This window comes from Lepisosteus platostomus, chromosome 9, assembly GCF_059453375.1.
Source record: "Lepisosteus platostomus isolate fLepPlt1 chromosome 9, fLepPlt1.hap1, whole genome shotgun sequence".
Lineage (NCBI taxonomy): Eukaryota > Metazoa > Chordata > Actinopteri > Semionotiformes > Lepisosteidae > Lepisosteus > Lepisosteus platostomus.
This window is the reverse complement of record NC_142619.1, coordinates 3,483,079-3,499,125: the sequence shown is the minus strand read 5'-3', so window position 1 is coordinate 3,499,125 and position 16,047 is coordinate 3,483,079. Positions and strand designations below refer to the sequence as shown.

Here is a 16,047-nt window from a genome sequence, read left to right as displayed (position 1 = left end):
TCCTGGCCTCAGCATACAATACTAGTGTCTCCCCTCAGGCTCTTCTCAAAACATTCATTTGTTCAGCGCTCACAGTTCCTTTCCCCAAAGTTCACAGATTTTCTTCGGTCCTAGGTCGGTCCTTCTGCCACTGGCAAGCAGGTAATGCCCAGTGCCCCCCCCAGCCCCTTAGACAACAAACATCCACTCCCCTAAACTGACCGACCCCGGAAACTTCCTTGTCCTGCGTTTTGCGTTTTTTAAAGAGCCCCCCGACCAATGGGCTTCCTGCAGTGGGTCAGGTGACAGAAAGCAGCAGCCTAAGTAAGTTTAGATCAGGTTCATCCATGCGCACTTAAACTCAATGAGCAGGTAAGTAGCTAAAACTGGCAGATAACTTCATTGGGCAATATTTTTGGATGCCCGGTTGTTAAGGGAAAGGGCAGCAGGACAGGAGACCGGGCGGGGGCGTAATGGTCGCCGGCGGGTCTCCGCGTCTCGGCGCGGTTCAGGCACCGCGGCGCGGTTTGGGAGGCCGAGACAAGCCCCCCCCCCCCGCGCTTTGTCTCCACTTGGCAGGTCCGGCGCTACGGCGAACTGAAGGAGCAGGTCAGGAGGCAGGGGGCCGGGCTGAGGCAGCAGGCGGAGAAGCTGCGCTGGGAGCTGAAGGCCGATCAGGAGAAGATCGAGTTCAGTCAGAGGAGGAAGAGAGAAGCGCAGGTGTAGCAGATCGGCGCACAGCCGCGTCCCTGCCCCCATTTAAGAGCTGTACTGTATGCAGGCAGAGATCTGAGCGTGGGCACTCTAGAGGAGTTAACTAAAACCACTCGTTGAGTATGCAGTGAATTAGGAAGAGGAAGCATATACTTTAACAAACTATGTTCTAGCGAGCAGGATTATTCACCTACAGCATTGCAGTATTGCCTAACGTCTGCAACCACATAGTGAGCATTTTAGCTACTCACAGGGTTTCACCGATGCATGTGTGATGCAGGCGAACTCGTAATGCGTCCCTGGTTTTGCGTTGCTGCTTGTTTATACTTTCTTTAGTTAAATCAAGGTATGTTGTATAAAAGCGTTGAGAAACGGGACGTTCGTGCTTCGTGCGAACGGCTGCACTCTAGCCAGCCGAGCTTAAAGTAGACATGAGCTTTCTTCAAGACTCCCAAGATTGGGATGCAAATGTTATGACTTCAGTATTTTTAAAAGGTGCTAGATGGAGGAGATATTTATTCATTATTTGCTTTACATTACCCCTACTTAAAATTCAGGCAAGCCTGTTAAATCCAGCGAATCTTCAACAGCTATTTTGCCATTTACATATTCTACATAAAAGAGCTTCAGTGTTCATGGATTTGCAAACTGCTGAGTAGCCTCTTCTGATCCATGAGCTTTCATTCATTCTTCAGTTTCACCCAAATGCGACAATAATGATTAGTATTGGCTTCTGTGGTGCCTTGATTACGCTTCAAGTCTAACGTTGTCATTTTTGTTTATCTAGGAGAACATAAAACACATCCAGACACAGATGGAAGACTATCTGAGAAGAGCAGAAAAGTTGGAAGATTACATTAACACCTCCAAGTATGTATTTATCCGTCCTTTTTCTAACTGCTTTATCCAGTTCAGGTTTGCCTGGGAACCAGAGCCTGTCCCGGCAAGCAGTGGGCCCGCGCTGCCGGTGCTTAATTAACCCAGCCTCTGCACGAGTCCCTTTGCTGATATCTGAGTCTCTCGGAAGCAGAACAGTGACCAAAGGAGAGGAGGCCATTCAGCCCCTCATTCAGCCCCTCGAGCCCGTTAGCTAACCGGTAACCAGTTGAACAGGGGCTCTCTTCCAGCTGTGTCTGGATAGAAGCCAGAGTGTCTGCTTACACATCATGGCTGGGCAGCTTGTTCCCCACCCCCACCCCCCTCTGTGTACAGAAGAGCCTCCTGTCCTGACTGGAGGATCTCATCCAGCTGTGTCAGGAGAGAAGTCAGGGTATCGGCTTCATCAACAGTGCTGGACAGCTTGTTCCCCACTCCCAGCACGTTTTGGGGGGAGAGAAGTACCTCCTGGTCTCGGTTTTTAAACGTAGTTTCCACTTGTCCTCGTGCCAGGTGACTTCTGAGGTAAAGGCTGGGTGTGCGTTTTGGCCCCAGTTTCAGCTATAGCCCAGGCTTGGTCTTTAAGGCAGCAAACAGAAGGGCCTTGATTCTGTAAGGGCAGTCCTCTGTTCACCATACTGAAACTGGTAGGTTGAGTGCTTATGGGCTTATTGTGTTTTGTCCGATCACGGCTGACCCCGGGGTCAATTTTAAAAGTAAATTTAAAAAGTACGGGTGTGTAAATTTATTTATAGGGAACAAAACCATTTTACATATAAACCATTGTTATTCAGCCTTGCTTTCACATTACACTTTCGACTATACGTCACAAGCAAAAATGGTCTATTCCTGTTTGTTCCCCTAGTATTTTACAATTGTATAGCTTTGAAACAAAGCTATATACATTCAAAATGAGGAAGATGTATACATTGATGAATATGAAAAGGGAGGAGACTATATAAATGTACTTGATTAAATTTCAGTTATTTTGTGTCTCAATAAAATCTGACCTGAAAGGTTTAATGTACTGAACCCATCTAGACCAATATTTTTTTGTAATTTTAGTGAAAAGCTTATTTTTTCTATTATATATATTTCCTTTATTAATTCAACCCAATAATTCATTGTTGGTAAATCTGGGAGAAGCCACTTTCTCATTACGGCTTTCTTCCCTGCTGATATACGGGTGTGTACATTTTAGAAGAAGTCCAAACTGGTGCTGAGCTGGAATGCAAGCTCACATGGTGAAGTGTCTTCCGCGGCTCATCTTCTTGTCCTCTGAAATCGGCACGCGCGTGCCGTCACAGCGGTGGTCGTTGGGCAAAGTAGAGAACCTTTAAGGGGCTCCCCAGCCACAGAGAGCTCACTGAAAGGGGAGCTGCAGTCCTGCTTTCTCAGACCGGCTGTTAAATCTCAGTAACGAAATAAGTTTACCCGCGGTATAGAAATCAGGAACTTCGTGCAAGTGTCCTCTAAGTCGCAATGTTGTTCCAAACTCACGTTCGAGTTTCCGCGGATTGTGACGTGCGGCGGCCCTTCCTGCTCACTAGTCCCTGTACTGACTGAGGGACTGTGACGGACGAGTGGACAAGTACAGGTCGTGCAGCAGACGTGTCGCCGCAGAAACGTTCTAACGTGATCTGCATTCGGAGTCATCAAGGAAGTCGTTTGTGTCAGTAAAACCGTCTGGAAGTCAAGAGCGATATTTTATGCTGGATTAGAAGAGCTGGATTCACAAGCCTGCTTGTCTACAGCGTCACAGGGCCGCTTCACCTCACCGGAGGTCTCGTGGCCTCGTTCTGAATCACAGAGCCTGGCGCTGCACAGACCTGGAAGTGACCTCTCTTAGGTTTTACTAGTGACTGTGGTGCATTTTACTTTCATTGCGATTTGAAATGCGCTCGTCAACGCCGATTCTTTCCGACCCTGAAGTATAAAAATAGCGCTGCAGTTCCTCTTTAAGCACTCAGGACTGACCCCCCCCCCCGGTCAGCGGCAGGGTCTGGTGTCGAGTGGGGGGATCCTGCCAGCCCTGCGTACCAACACAGGCACACACACACGCGCGTGCCTGTGACCTGTGACCTGTGACCTGTGACCTGTGACCTGTGACCCGCAGCGCAGCCCTGGCCGAGCACCGGCAGCAGGAGGAGAGCCTGCAGCAGGAGCTGGGGCGGTCCCGGGCGCGCGCCGAGGAGGCCGGCCGGGAGCTGGCGGGCGTGCTGGCGGAGCTGCGGGAGGCCCGCGCAGACCGCCACGAGAGCCGGCGGCAGCAGCGCCGAGCGGAGACGCTGGAGACCCTGAAGAGGCGCTTCCCCGAGGACGTGGTACCTCCCGCTTCCCGACTGGGCTTCCTGGAGCGGCGCGGGCCGGGGCCGGCCGACGTCCAGGGTGTCCTGGGCCCTGCTTTCACTCCGGCTTACTGTTTTTGGGGTTCCTTGTTTTTTTTTTGTTCAGCTTTCCGTTCCGTAGCTGAGGAGCCCCCAGGAGTTCCCCAACATCCCTTCGGCTCGCTCCCCAAACGCCGAACGATAATGTCATTTAAGAGGGGAGTGATCCACACTGAACGCAACTAGCATTTAATACTCAGCCGTGCTCTGGGGGCCGGGACTGCATTTGGTTACTGTCCGGTAGATTGCCAGGTACCCCCTGTGTGTTTTTCTTTGGCAGTTCTGTGATTGGGTGCATAATCGGCCATCGAGACCCAAAGCAGCACACTGCTGTAACAGAGGGGCATTGAGCACACAGCCTACAGAGTCTGGGCTTCTGGCTTGTGCGGCTTTCTAAGACGTCGCTATCGACAGCCTGCTTAAATGAAGGCTGTCAGGGTTAGTGAACTTCAAGCATTTTGTGATGATTGAACCGCGTTCGGTATGGCGCGCTGGCGCAGTGGTCAGCATTGCTGCCTGGCAGTGCTGGGGGCCCTGGGTCCGGCACCTGGGGGTGCTGTCTGTGTGGAGTTTGCGTGTTCTCCCCGTGTTTGCCCAGGTTTCGTGGGTTTCCTCCCGAGTGCTCTGGTTTCCTCCCGCGGCCCAAAGACATGCTGGTAGGTTAGTAGCTGTTGGATTCTGGGAAGATTGGCCTTGGCGTGAGGTTGTGTGTGTGTGTGTGCCCTGTGATGGACTGGCGTCCCGTCCAGGGTGTCCCCTGCCTTGTGCCCGTTGCTTGCTGGGATGGGCTCCGGCTCGTCCATCACCCTGAATTGGAAGAGAAGGGGCGCAGGGAAATCAGGTTTGTCATCGTATAAGCCTGCCCCATTCCTCGGCCCTTACGAACGTGCGTAAGGAGGTGGGAAATCAGTGTGATTGGCCCGCAGAACAATCGCTGTAGACAGGACGCCCTGTAAGATGATGATAATAATAATAATAATAATAATAAACTTTATTTTATATAGCGCCTTTAAAGGTGGCTTCTCAAAGCGCTTTACAGGATGACAATAGCAATAAATAAGAAGAATACAACAATAAATAATCAGAATACACAAGATAAGACACAATTACAATATATAGAGGAGACCGTGGATGGTGGTACTAAACATAAACCTTCTTATTTGCCACGGGTGGGGGGGGTGGATCTTATTCTTGTGTGGTGAAGTTTTTTCCCCCTGTGGGAGTGTTTAAACTAAGCCAGCCTACCTGCGGTGTGACCCTGGGTGGACTTGCAAAGGAGTCTGTTGAAGGAAGCAGCTCCTGGCGGTGTCGGTGGGAGATGGGAGCGAGCCGCAGGAGGGGGCGCGTGGGTCTCTGCACCCGAAAGTCACACAGATGTCCTCATCTTCACTGCCGTGAAGGGTTTTCGACTTGCTTTGAATTTCTACAGTGTTTGCATTTTGAATAGGCAGCGCGTGGCTAGGTGTGACCGTTGTTATCTTATTGCTACACGGTGGTTTTCGCCCCCAATAAAATAAATAAAAGAGGCCTTGCTTTTGTTGACGGCGCTGTTGTTTCAACAGCAGAAGCTGCAGATCTTTTTGATTGTGGTTTCTTATTGAACGCTCAACCACGTGGGCATTTGAAATTGTGTTGTCCGAGTACGACAAAAACTTAAGAAGCTCCACAAAACAATTATGGCATTTATCTCCTCCGGTATCCACCGTAAAAAATAAATAAAATAAATTGAGCTTGAGCCACGTCGTGATACATTTATGCTAAAGAGACAAGAACTGTTGGAGCCTTGTTGCTAGCCTCTTAAGTGCTTCTTGGCAGTTCCTTTTTTGTCACCTTAGGCAGTGTCTTAAGTGCTTGACAATTCTCTGTATAAAACAGTAACCAAAAACTGTAAACTGCGGAATCGGAATGAATGACAGCCTTTAATAGGGATGATCACAAAAATAATTAAGCGGTAATTAACCCCAAAATTGGCAGCGCTTGTGTGGCACTCACTGTCGACGAGGACTGTGCGCACGCAGCCCAGTTTCTGGGCTCTTAAGATATCGAGGTTTTTGTCCGAACGAAGGAGAGAAGTTTACACCCCAGAATGGTCGCCAGTCCCTTTCGCTTTGCGCACAGGCACCGGTGGGAACCCTAATTTAGAGACCCCCCCCCGATTAACCCAGGCGGCATGTCTCGGGACCGCGGAAGGAGACCACTTGGTCAGGAACCCAAACGACCCACGGCTCAGACGTGCAGACTCCACGTGCAGAGGGTGCCCAGGGCCAGAGCCGCCTGCACCCACCGCGAGGCACCGCCGCGGCGTGCCGCGCCACCGGGCCGGGCGACGTCGCCGGACGTCGGCGTCCGGATCAGTGTTTCCCCGCGGCAAGCTGTCGCAAGGGCGCGGTGGGGGGGGGGAGCCTTCTCCCCGGGAGCTCAGCTCCGTCTCCGTCTCTCGCGACAGTTCGGCCGGCTGTTCGACCTCTGCCACCCCATCCACAAGAAGTACCAGCTGGCCGTGACCAAACTCTTCGGCAAGTACCTGAGCGCCATCGTGGTGACGACGGAGCGGGTCGCGAGGGCCTGCATCTCGTTCCTCAAGGAGGAGAGGGCCGAGCCGGAGACCTTCCTCGCTCTCGACTACCTCGACGTAAGGGGAGGGGGGGGGTGCGTCTCGCCCGCTGCGAATCAGGGTCCCCACAAACACACACACACACACACACACACACACACACACACACACACACGGTCTCGCCCCAGTCTTGCGCCAGCCTGAGGGAGGGGGGGGGGGGGCGATCCCCGTAAACGCCTCCGAACAGATCCGTGAACGGATCAGGGCGGCTCGCTGGTTACTGCACCCTCCACACCCAGACATACTTAAACCCTCTCCCAGGTATTTAAATACCCCCCCGGTATGGGTAGCTCCTTGGGAACGCCCGGCCTCCCATTTTCTCTCTTGCTCTCTCTAATATGACGAGCGGCCTTGGAATGCGGAACCCGTCCTCGACTTCGGCTCTCGTCTAGCGATTTTGGCCTCGGTAGTACCGGTCACGGTCCCGGTTCACATCTTTCCTGACCTGCGTCCGGGGCTCTGTGGAGGGTCCGTTAACTGCGTCAGCACTGCGGGCTTTGCAGAATGATTCCCGTCCTTGCTTCTTCGCTAGGAGTGACGGCCTCGCCGGCTCGGCGGGGTGCTGGGGGGGGGCGTCTTCCTGGCCGCAGGGCGAGGAGGCTGGGACCCCCGCCCCTGCAGAGTGAGGAGTGACCGCGGGGCAGCTGTAGAGGTGGGGGGAGGGATTTAAAAGGGAGTGAGGGAGAGAAGGGGACATACAGTACTCGTGGCTCTTGTAGGTGAGGAACTGATGTCAGGGATGATCAGTGAGGCTGACTGAACTAGGCTGCGCCGGCTTTCTGACAGGCAGGCCGTACATTCTTTTCTTTTCCCCCGGCTCGACGCAGGGCGAGGTGAAAGGCCGGCCCCCCCACCCCCCATCATTCCCTCTTCCTTTCCTCCCGCGCAGGTGAGGCCCCTGAACGAGCGGCTGAGGGAGGTGAAGGGGGCCAAGATGGCGGTCGACGTGGTGCAGAGCGCCTCGCCACCGCTGAAGAGGGCGGTGCAGTTCGTCTGCGGGAACGGGCTCGTCTGCGAGACCCTGAAGGAGGCGCGCCAGATCGCGTTCGGGGGCCCCGAGCGCTTGAAAGTAAGCGCCCTGCACCCCTTGAAGTTTTTTTTCAACAGAAGTCGAACTCCCTTTGTTTTTAGGAGCGCCCGTCTCTAGACAGAAGTGTGAAACTTGTTCAGGTATGTTGCCCTGGGTCCAGCACCTGGGGTGCTGTCTGTATGGAGTTTGCGTGTTCTCCCCGCGTTTGCGCAGGTTTCGTGGGTTTCCTCCGAGTGCTCTGGTTTCCTCCAGCGGCCCAAAGACATGCTGGTAGGTTAGTAGCTATTGGATTCTGGGAAGATTGGCCTTGGCGTGAGGTTGTGTGTGTGTGTGCCCTGTGATGGACTGGCATCCCGTCCAGGGTGTCCCCTGCCTTGTGCCCGTTGCTTTCTGGGATGGGCTCCGGCTCGTCCGTCACCCTGAATTGGAAGAGAAGGGGCGCAGGGAAATCAGGTTTGTCATCGTAGAAGCCTGCCCCATTCCTCGGCCCTTACGAACGTGCGTAAGGAGGTGGGAGATCCGTGTGATTGGCCCGCAGAACAATCGCTGTTCAGGTATGTTGTGATGCCTGGAAGACACGTGAACTCCATAAAACAAGGCTTTATTTCTGAGACCCTTCATCATTCTTCTTCGGCTTAACCCAGGGACGATACCGGGTTATAAACAGTGTGTGTGTGGTTATTGGAATAGCTGAAAGAGTTAATAAACAGCGTGTGTGGAACAGCTTTTACCGACCTCGCCCTGCTTTCGCGCAGACCGTCGCCCTCGATGGGACGCTCTTCCTGAAGTCCGGGGTGATCTCGGGGGGCTCCAGCGACCTCCGCAGCAGGGCGCGGTGCTGGGACGAGAAGGAGATGGACGGGCTGAAGGAGCAGCGGGACCGGCTGACGCGTGAGCTGCAGGTGAGTCCCGGCCCGCACCAGTCACCTCTCTACCGGACACCCCACCAGTCACCTCTCTCCCACCAGTCACCTCTCTCCCGGACACCCCACCAGTCACCTCTCTCCCTGACACCTCACCAGTCACCTCTCTCCCATACACCCCACCAGTCACCTCTCTCCCGGACACCCCACCAGTCACCTCTCTCCCGGACACCCCACCAGTCACCTCTCTCCCGGACACCTCACCAGTCACCTCTCTCCCGGACACCTCACTGTCACCTCTCTCCCGGACACCTCACCAGTCACCTCTCTCCCGGACACCTCACCAGTCACCTCTCTCCCGGACACCCCACCAGTCACCTCTCTCCCGGACACCTCACCAGTCACCTCTCTCCCGGACACCTCACCAGTCACCTCTCTCCCGGACACCTCACCAGTCACCTCTCTCCCGGACACCTCACTGTCACCTCTCTCCCGGACACCTCACTGTCACCTCTCTCCCGGACACCCCACCAGTCACCTCTCTCCCGGACACCTCACCAGTCACCTCTCTCCCGGACACCTCACTGTCACCTCTCTCCCGGACACCTCACCAGTCACCTCTCTCCCGGACACCTCACCAGTCACCTCTCTCCCGGACACCTCACCAGTCACCTCTCTCCCGGACACCCCACCAGTCACCTCTCTCCCTGACACCTCACCAGTCACCTCTCTCCCGGACACCTCACCAGTCACCTCTCTCCCGGACACCTCACCAGTCACCTCTCTCCCGGACACCTCACCAGTCACCTCTCTCCCGGACACCCCACCAGTCACCTCTCTCCCGGACACCTCACTGTCACCTCTCTCCCGGACACCTCACCAGTCACCTCTCTCCCGGACACCTCACTGTCACCTCTCTCCCGGACACCTCACTGTCACCTCTCTCCCGGACACCTCACTGTCACCTCTCTCCCGGACACCCCACCAGTCACCTCTCTCCCACCAGTCACCTCTCTCCCGGACACCTCACTGTCACCTCTCTCCCGGACACCTCACCAGTCACCTCTCTCCCGGACACCCCACCAGTCACCTCTCTCCCGGACACCCCACCAGTCACCTCTCTCCCGGACACCCCACCAGTCACCTCTCTCCCGGACACCTCACCAGTCACCTCTCTCCCGGACACCTCACCAGTCACCTCTCTCCCGGACACCTCACTGTCACCTCTCTCCCGGACACCCCACCAGTCACCTCTCTCCCGGACACCTCACCAGTCACCTCTCTCCCGGACACCTCACTGTCACCTCTCTCCCGGACACCTCACCAGTCACCTCTCTCCCGGACACCTCACCAGTCACCTCTCTCCCGGACACCCCACCAGTCACCTCTCTCCCTGACACCTCACCAGTCACCTCTCTCCCGGACACCTCACCAGTCACCTCTCTCACGGACACCCCACCAGTCACCTCTCTCCCGGACACCTCACTGTCACCTCTCTCCCGGACACCTCACCAGTCACCTCTCTCCCGGACACCTCACTGTCACCTCTCTCCCGGACACCTCACTGTCACCTCTCTCCCGGACACCTCACTGTCACCTCTCTCCCGGACACCTCACTGTCACCTCTCTCCCGGACACCCCACCAGTCACCTCTCTCCCACCAGTCACCTCTCTCCCGGACACCTCACTGTCACCTCTCTCCCGGACACCTCACTGTCACCTCTCTCCCGGACACCTCACCAGTCACCTCTCTCCCGGACACCTCACTGTCACCTCTCTCCCGGACACCCCACCAGTCACCTCTCTCCCACCAGTCACCTCTCTCCCGGACACCCCACCAGTCACCTCTCTCCCGGACACCTCACCAGTCACCTCTCTCCCGGACACCCCACCAGTCACCTCTCTCCCGGACACCTCACCAGTCACCTCTCTCCCGGACACCCCACCAGTCACCTCTCTCCCGGACACCCCACCAGTCACCTCTCTCCCGGACACCTCACCAGTCACCTCTCTCCCGGACACCTCACCAGTCACCTCTCTCCCGGACACCTCACTGTCACCTCTCTCCCGGACACCTCACTGTCACCTCTCTCCCGGACACCTCACCAGTCACCTCTCTCCCGGACACCTCACTGTCACCTCTCTCCCGGACACCTCACTGTCACCTCTCTCCCCACCAGTCACCTCTCTCCCGGACACCCCACCAGTCACCTCTCTCCCGGACACCCCACCAGTCACCTCTCTCCCGGACACCCCACCAGTCACCTCTCTCCCGGACACCTCACCAGTCACCTCTCTCCCGGACACCCCACCAGTCACCTCTCTCCCGGACACCTCACTGTCACCTCTCTCCCCACCAGTCACCTCTCTCCCGGACACCTCACCAGTCACCTCTCTCCCGGACACCCCACCAGTCACCTCTCTCCCGGACACCCCACCAGTCACCTCTCTCCCACCAGTCACCTCTCTCCCACCAGTCACCTCTCTCCCGGACACCTCACCAGTCACCTCTCTCCCGGACACCCCACCAGTCACCTCTCTCCCGGACACCCCACCAGTCACCTCTCTCCCGGACACCTCACCAGTCACCTCTCTCCCGGACACCTCACCAGTCACCTCTCTCCCGGACACCCCACCAGTCACCTCTCTCCCGGACACCTCACTGTCACCTCTCTCCCCACCAGTCACCTCTCTCCCGGACACCCCACCAGTCACCTCTCTCCCCACCAGTCACCTCTCTCCCCACCAGTCACCTCTCTCCCGGACACCCCACCAGTCACTGCACCTGATAGCACCACACCTCCGGCTTTTTCAGGTTTTAGGATCTTCCGGCACGACGCTCCCTGCTCAGTATTGGGTTTTTACCTTCTCAGAGCTACCTGTTGCGGTTCTTGGTTTGCGTCTTATACTTCGGTTTCTGCCTTACCTTCTCCCGACTCCGATTTGTGGATGTCAGCTCCCGGGTTTCGGCGTTGGTGTTTCTCCCCCGTTTTCGGTACCCGATCCCCTTGGCTCGGCTTCTCGACTACCACTTGTGGATCTCGCCATTTGTGTTTCTCCCCTGTCTGTGCTACCCGAGCACCCTGGCTTGACTTCTGACTGTGGTTTGTGGATTCTGACTTTCGACCCCCATTTTGGTCAATACTCTCACCTTTCCCAATGAATCTGTCTTGGGAACTTCTTAAATCTAAATACACGCCCCCGTAACAGAGCGGAACACCCCTGCCCCGCGTGGGAGAAGCTCACCGGTTTCTAACTGGGTGTGATTCGAGGTCACCTCCCCAGGTGGCTCCAGATGTGCGACAGGAAGATGCTAAACTGAGATACCGCCGAGGAGTCTCATCAACTTTCTAGGCTTGTCAGCTACTCATCGACGGGCTCGCTTCCAGGCCTGTGTCGCGCCGTCGGGTAACGCATTTCGGCTGTTGGCCGAAAGGCTGCTGGTTCGAGCCCGTCCAGGGTCTCTGAGCTCTTTTTAAAGAGGATGGAAGATGGAAACGTGCTCCCATCTTATCGGTCGCTTCAGTGGCCCGAATGAGCAGCACCCAGGTGTAACGAACAGTTCTTTCCGGACCCTATGCGGACGACACAATCCGAAGAAGTGGGGAAACACTGGGGAAACGTCATGCAGGAATACGGGGCTGAAGACAGGGGGGCGTGTCCAAGGTGTGCTGGTGCACGGGGGAGGTGTGGCCGAGGCGAACAATCCAAAAGAGTAATCCTTAGAGAGTATCCAAACAAATGGGTAAGTCCAAAACCAGGAGATCCATCAGAACAAGGAATTAAAACCAGAGGCTGGGTCCGAACCGGCGGACAGGGAACAGGAACGGGAACAGAGGTTAAAACCTTAACGGGACCAGGCGCTTCCAGGTCCCGGACTCGCACGATACGGAAATCAGATGCAGAGCCCGGATGAGTGTCAGCGCCTGGCTTTTAAGGTGGGCTGGGAATAGGAATCAGGTGCGCAGAATAAAGTCATAAGTGAAAGGGCTGGAGCACCCTTAAGGAGGGGGGACTATAATCGTGACACCAGGAAGAGATGAATGTGGTAAAAGGAAAAATAAGAAGCCTTTAGACTCTGTGAGATTGCAGCACGTTGGACAGATTTCTGTGCTTTTCGATTGTAACGGGCCGTTTTGTGAAGACCGAAATGTATTGCCTTTTCGCTGTTATAATGTAATGTTTTCTTTCCAGGAACAGCCGTAGGGTGGGGGCGGGACCTCATCAAAGGGGAAAGCCGCAATTATCTCACCTTTACCGCTCTTGGAAAGAGATACTTCCGCTGATTTAGATATCAGATGTCAAGCTAGTTTCTTGGAAGCGTGTTTAAAACTGAGGAGAGGAGGTGTGTCTCCTCTGGTGGGGGTGGGGAACAAGCTGTCCAGCCCTGTGGTTGAAGCAGATACCCTGGCTGTTCTCCAGACGCAGCTGGGTGAGCTCCTCCAGTCAGGACAGGAGGCTCTTCTGTACACAGAGGTTGGTGGGGGTGGGGAACAAGTTGTCCAGCCCTGTGGTTGAAGCCGACACCCTGGCTGTTCTCAAGACGCAGCTGGGTGAGCTCCTCCAGTCAATTAACTACTCATTAGCCAACAGTCTAGATGGGCCGAGGGGATCTCTTGTCTAGGAACATGAGAAGGACTATGATTCATCAGACTAGACAAGGTCAATGAGATAGACGGGTGAAAACCCTGTCTATGATCTGATCCCCGAATGAGTGATACCTGTCGCTGCTGGCATAATTCTTTCACTTCAGTTTCCTGTGTAAGGATCCATATTTAATTCATGTTTAATACTCAAGTTGTGTAGCGCCACTGAGGTCAGGCAGTATTGGTGTCTACCTGGACTCAGTGCCCTTAAAAGTCTGCGACTCTACGTCTGCCTGTGCCGTGCAGGAGCTGATGAAGGTGAGGAGGAAGGAGGCGGATCTGAAGCAGGTGGCGGCCCAGGCTCAGGGGGTCCAGACCAGGCTCAAGTACACCCTCAGCGAGCTGGACTCCATCAGGAAGAGGAACCTGGCCCAGTGCAATGTGGTAAACAGGGTCCCGCCGGCAACTGTGAAGGGCACAGAGTGTGTGAGAGTGTGTGAGAGTGTGTGAGAGTGTGTGAGAGTGTGTGTTGTGATGGACTGGCCCTGGTGTGAGTGTGAGTGTCTGTGTGTGTCCTGTGATGGACTGGCCCTGGTGTGAGTGTGAGTGTCTGTGTGTGTCCTGTGATGGACTGGCCCTGGTGTGAGTGTGTGAGTGTCTGTGTGTGTCCTGTGATGGACTGGCCCTGGTGTGAGTGTGTGTGTGTTTGTGTGTGTCCTGTGATGGACTGGCCCTGGTGTGAGTGTGTGTGTCTGTGTGTGTCCTGTGATGGACTGGCCCTGGTGTGAGTGTGTGTGTGTCTGTGTGTGTCCTGTGATGGACTGGCCCTGGTGTGAGTGTGTGTGAGTGTGTGTCTGTGTGTGTCCTGTGATGGACTGGCCCTGGTGTGAGTGTGTGTGAGTGTGTGTCTGTGTGTGTCCTGTGATGGACTGGCCCTGGTGTGAGTGTGTGTGAGTGTGTGTCTGTGTGTGTCCTGTGATGGACTGGCCCTGGTGTGAGTGTGTCTGTGTGTGTCCTGTGATGGACTGGCCCTGGTGTGAGTGTGTCTGTGTGTGTCCTGTGATGGACTGGCCCTGGTGTGAGTGTGTGTGAGTGTGTGTCTGTGTGTGTCCTGTGATGGACTGGCCCTGGTGTGAGTGTGTGTGAGTGTGTGTCTGTGTGTGTCCTGTGATGGACTGGCCCTGGTGTGAGTGTGTCTGTGTGTGTCCTGTGATGGACTGGCCCTGGTGTGAGTGTGTCTGTGTGTGTCCTGTGATGGACTGGCCCTGGTGTGAGTGTGTGTGTGTCCTGTGATGGACTGGCCCTGGTGTGTGTGTGTGTGTGTGTGTGTGTGTGTGTGTCCTGTGATGGACTGGCCTTGGTGTGAGTGTGTGTGTGTGTCCTGTGATGGACTGGCCCTGGTGTGAATGCGTATGTCCTTGATGGACTGGTGTCTTGTCCAGGGAGTACCCTGCATGGCGCCCATAGGCTCCTGCTCTGCCTACGACTCTGAATTGGAAGAAGCAGTTAGGAAATTAGGATGGGTGGATATTTTGACAAATTGCCAAACACGATCCTCCCTTCTGTCTCTGTCGCGTCGTCCGGAAACAGAGATGAAACCTGGTCGAGACGTCTGACCCTCTGTCCCTTAAGGCTGGTCAGTTTCCTTGTGACAGACTGCTGGGTGCGAAAGCTGTGGCTGGACTTCTGCGTCCGTCTCAGCTTCCTTCTCGTCCTGCGGCCTCCAGGAAAAGTCGAAGCTGGAGAGTGAGCTGATGAACCTGGAGGCGGAGGTGGCCATGCTGAAGGGGAGCGTGGAGGAGAGGGAGGCCCGAATGACCGGCATCCAAGAAGAGATGAACGCGGTAGGCGGGGAGATGCGGAGACGCCCTTTTACCTCCGTCTGCAGCGCGAGATCGCGGCATGTGAAGATAGATAGATACTTTATTGATCCCGTGAGGGAAATTGCAGTGCAACAGCAGCTTAACACACACAACACAGCCACAGTGTAACGAATTATATAATAATAGTACAATACATACAATACAATACAAGAGTTACTCACAGTCCGGACACACAAGAACAAACTAGAACAGAACAGTACACAGAAAAATCGTATCACACATATGAATATGAATATAGATGTAAATATAGATATAGATATAAATGTATTGCACAGGTCCCTGGCATATATTGCACAAAAAACGGTTGTAAACGGGAAAAAGAAAAAGAAAGAGAACAGATGTAGCAGTTAAGCAGGGTTCTGTGCCTTTTCGATTTTGTAACAGGCCGCTTCGTGAACACTAAACTGCAAGACTCAAGTTCGGCAAGATGAGGAACGAGAAAAGGTTGAAAAACGGGAAGGAGAAACTGTTCAGGCTATTCAGACTCCTTCAGATATGAGAGAGGGGTTGTTCTGTTGTGGTCTCTCTCTCTCTCTCAATTCACTTCAATTCAAGGGGCTTTATTAGCATGACCGATGGGTACAATCAGTGTTGCCAAAGCAAATGAAAATAATAAAATTAACAGGGAACAAAACAAAAAATAAAATCTACAGATATATTACAGACGTTTACAACAGAGACATGTCATAAAATATTTACATATACTGTAAACATATGGAGCATTATTGGGAGACAGGCCCACTGTTCCTCGGGCTGGGACAGGAGATCACATACTGTATTATTATTATTGAGAGACAGGCTCACTGTCTGTTCCTCAGGCTGGGACAGGAGATCACACACTGTATTATTATTGAGAGACGGGCTCACTGTCTGTTCCTCAGGCTGGGACAGGAGATCACACACTGTATTATTATTATTGAGAGACAGGCTCACTCTCCGTTCCTCAGGCTGGGACAGGAGATCACACACTGTATTATTATTATTGAGAGACAGGCTCACTGTCTGTTCCTCAGGCTGGGACAGGAGATCACACACTGTATTATTATTACTGAGAGACAGGCTCACTGTTCCTCAGGCTGGGACAGGAGATCACACACTGTATTATTATTATTGAG

The 16,047-nt window shown here is 54.3% G+C and overlaps 2 protein-coding genes across 4 annotated transcripts in view; one reads left to right on the top strand and one right to left on the bottom strand.

Moving 5' to 3' along the window:
* Window positions 1-16,047, bottom strand: part of LOC148654417 (achaete-scute homolog 4-like) — a 171,895-nt gene that overhangs the window by 126,057 nt on the left and 29,791 nt on the right. The gene's annotated exons all lie outside the window — the stretch shown is intronic.
* The window catches only part of smc1b (structural maintenance of chromosomes 1B), a 40,147-nt gene that overhangs the window by 11,862 nt on the left and 12,238 nt on the right, over window positions 1-16,047 (top strand). For both annotated transcript variants that reach the window (XM_088646639.1, XM_088646638.1), the window contains exons 7-14: window positions 559-699; window positions 1,481-1,563; window positions 3,686-3,893; window positions 6,403-6,588; window positions 7,460-7,639; window positions 8,356-8,502; window positions 13,356-13,493; window positions 14,777-14,893. In XM_088646639.1, coding sequence (XP_088502765.1) covers window positions 559-699; window positions 1,481-1,563; window positions 3,686-3,893; window positions 6,403-6,588; window positions 7,460-7,639; window positions 8,356-8,502; window positions 13,356-13,493; window positions 14,777-14,893 — 1,200 coding nt within the window. The remainder of the gene's footprint in view (window positions 1-558; window positions 700-1,480; window positions 1,564-3,685; window positions 3,894-6,402; window positions 6,589-7,459; window positions 7,640-8,355; window positions 8,503-13,355; window positions 13,494-14,776; window positions 14,894-16,047) is intronic.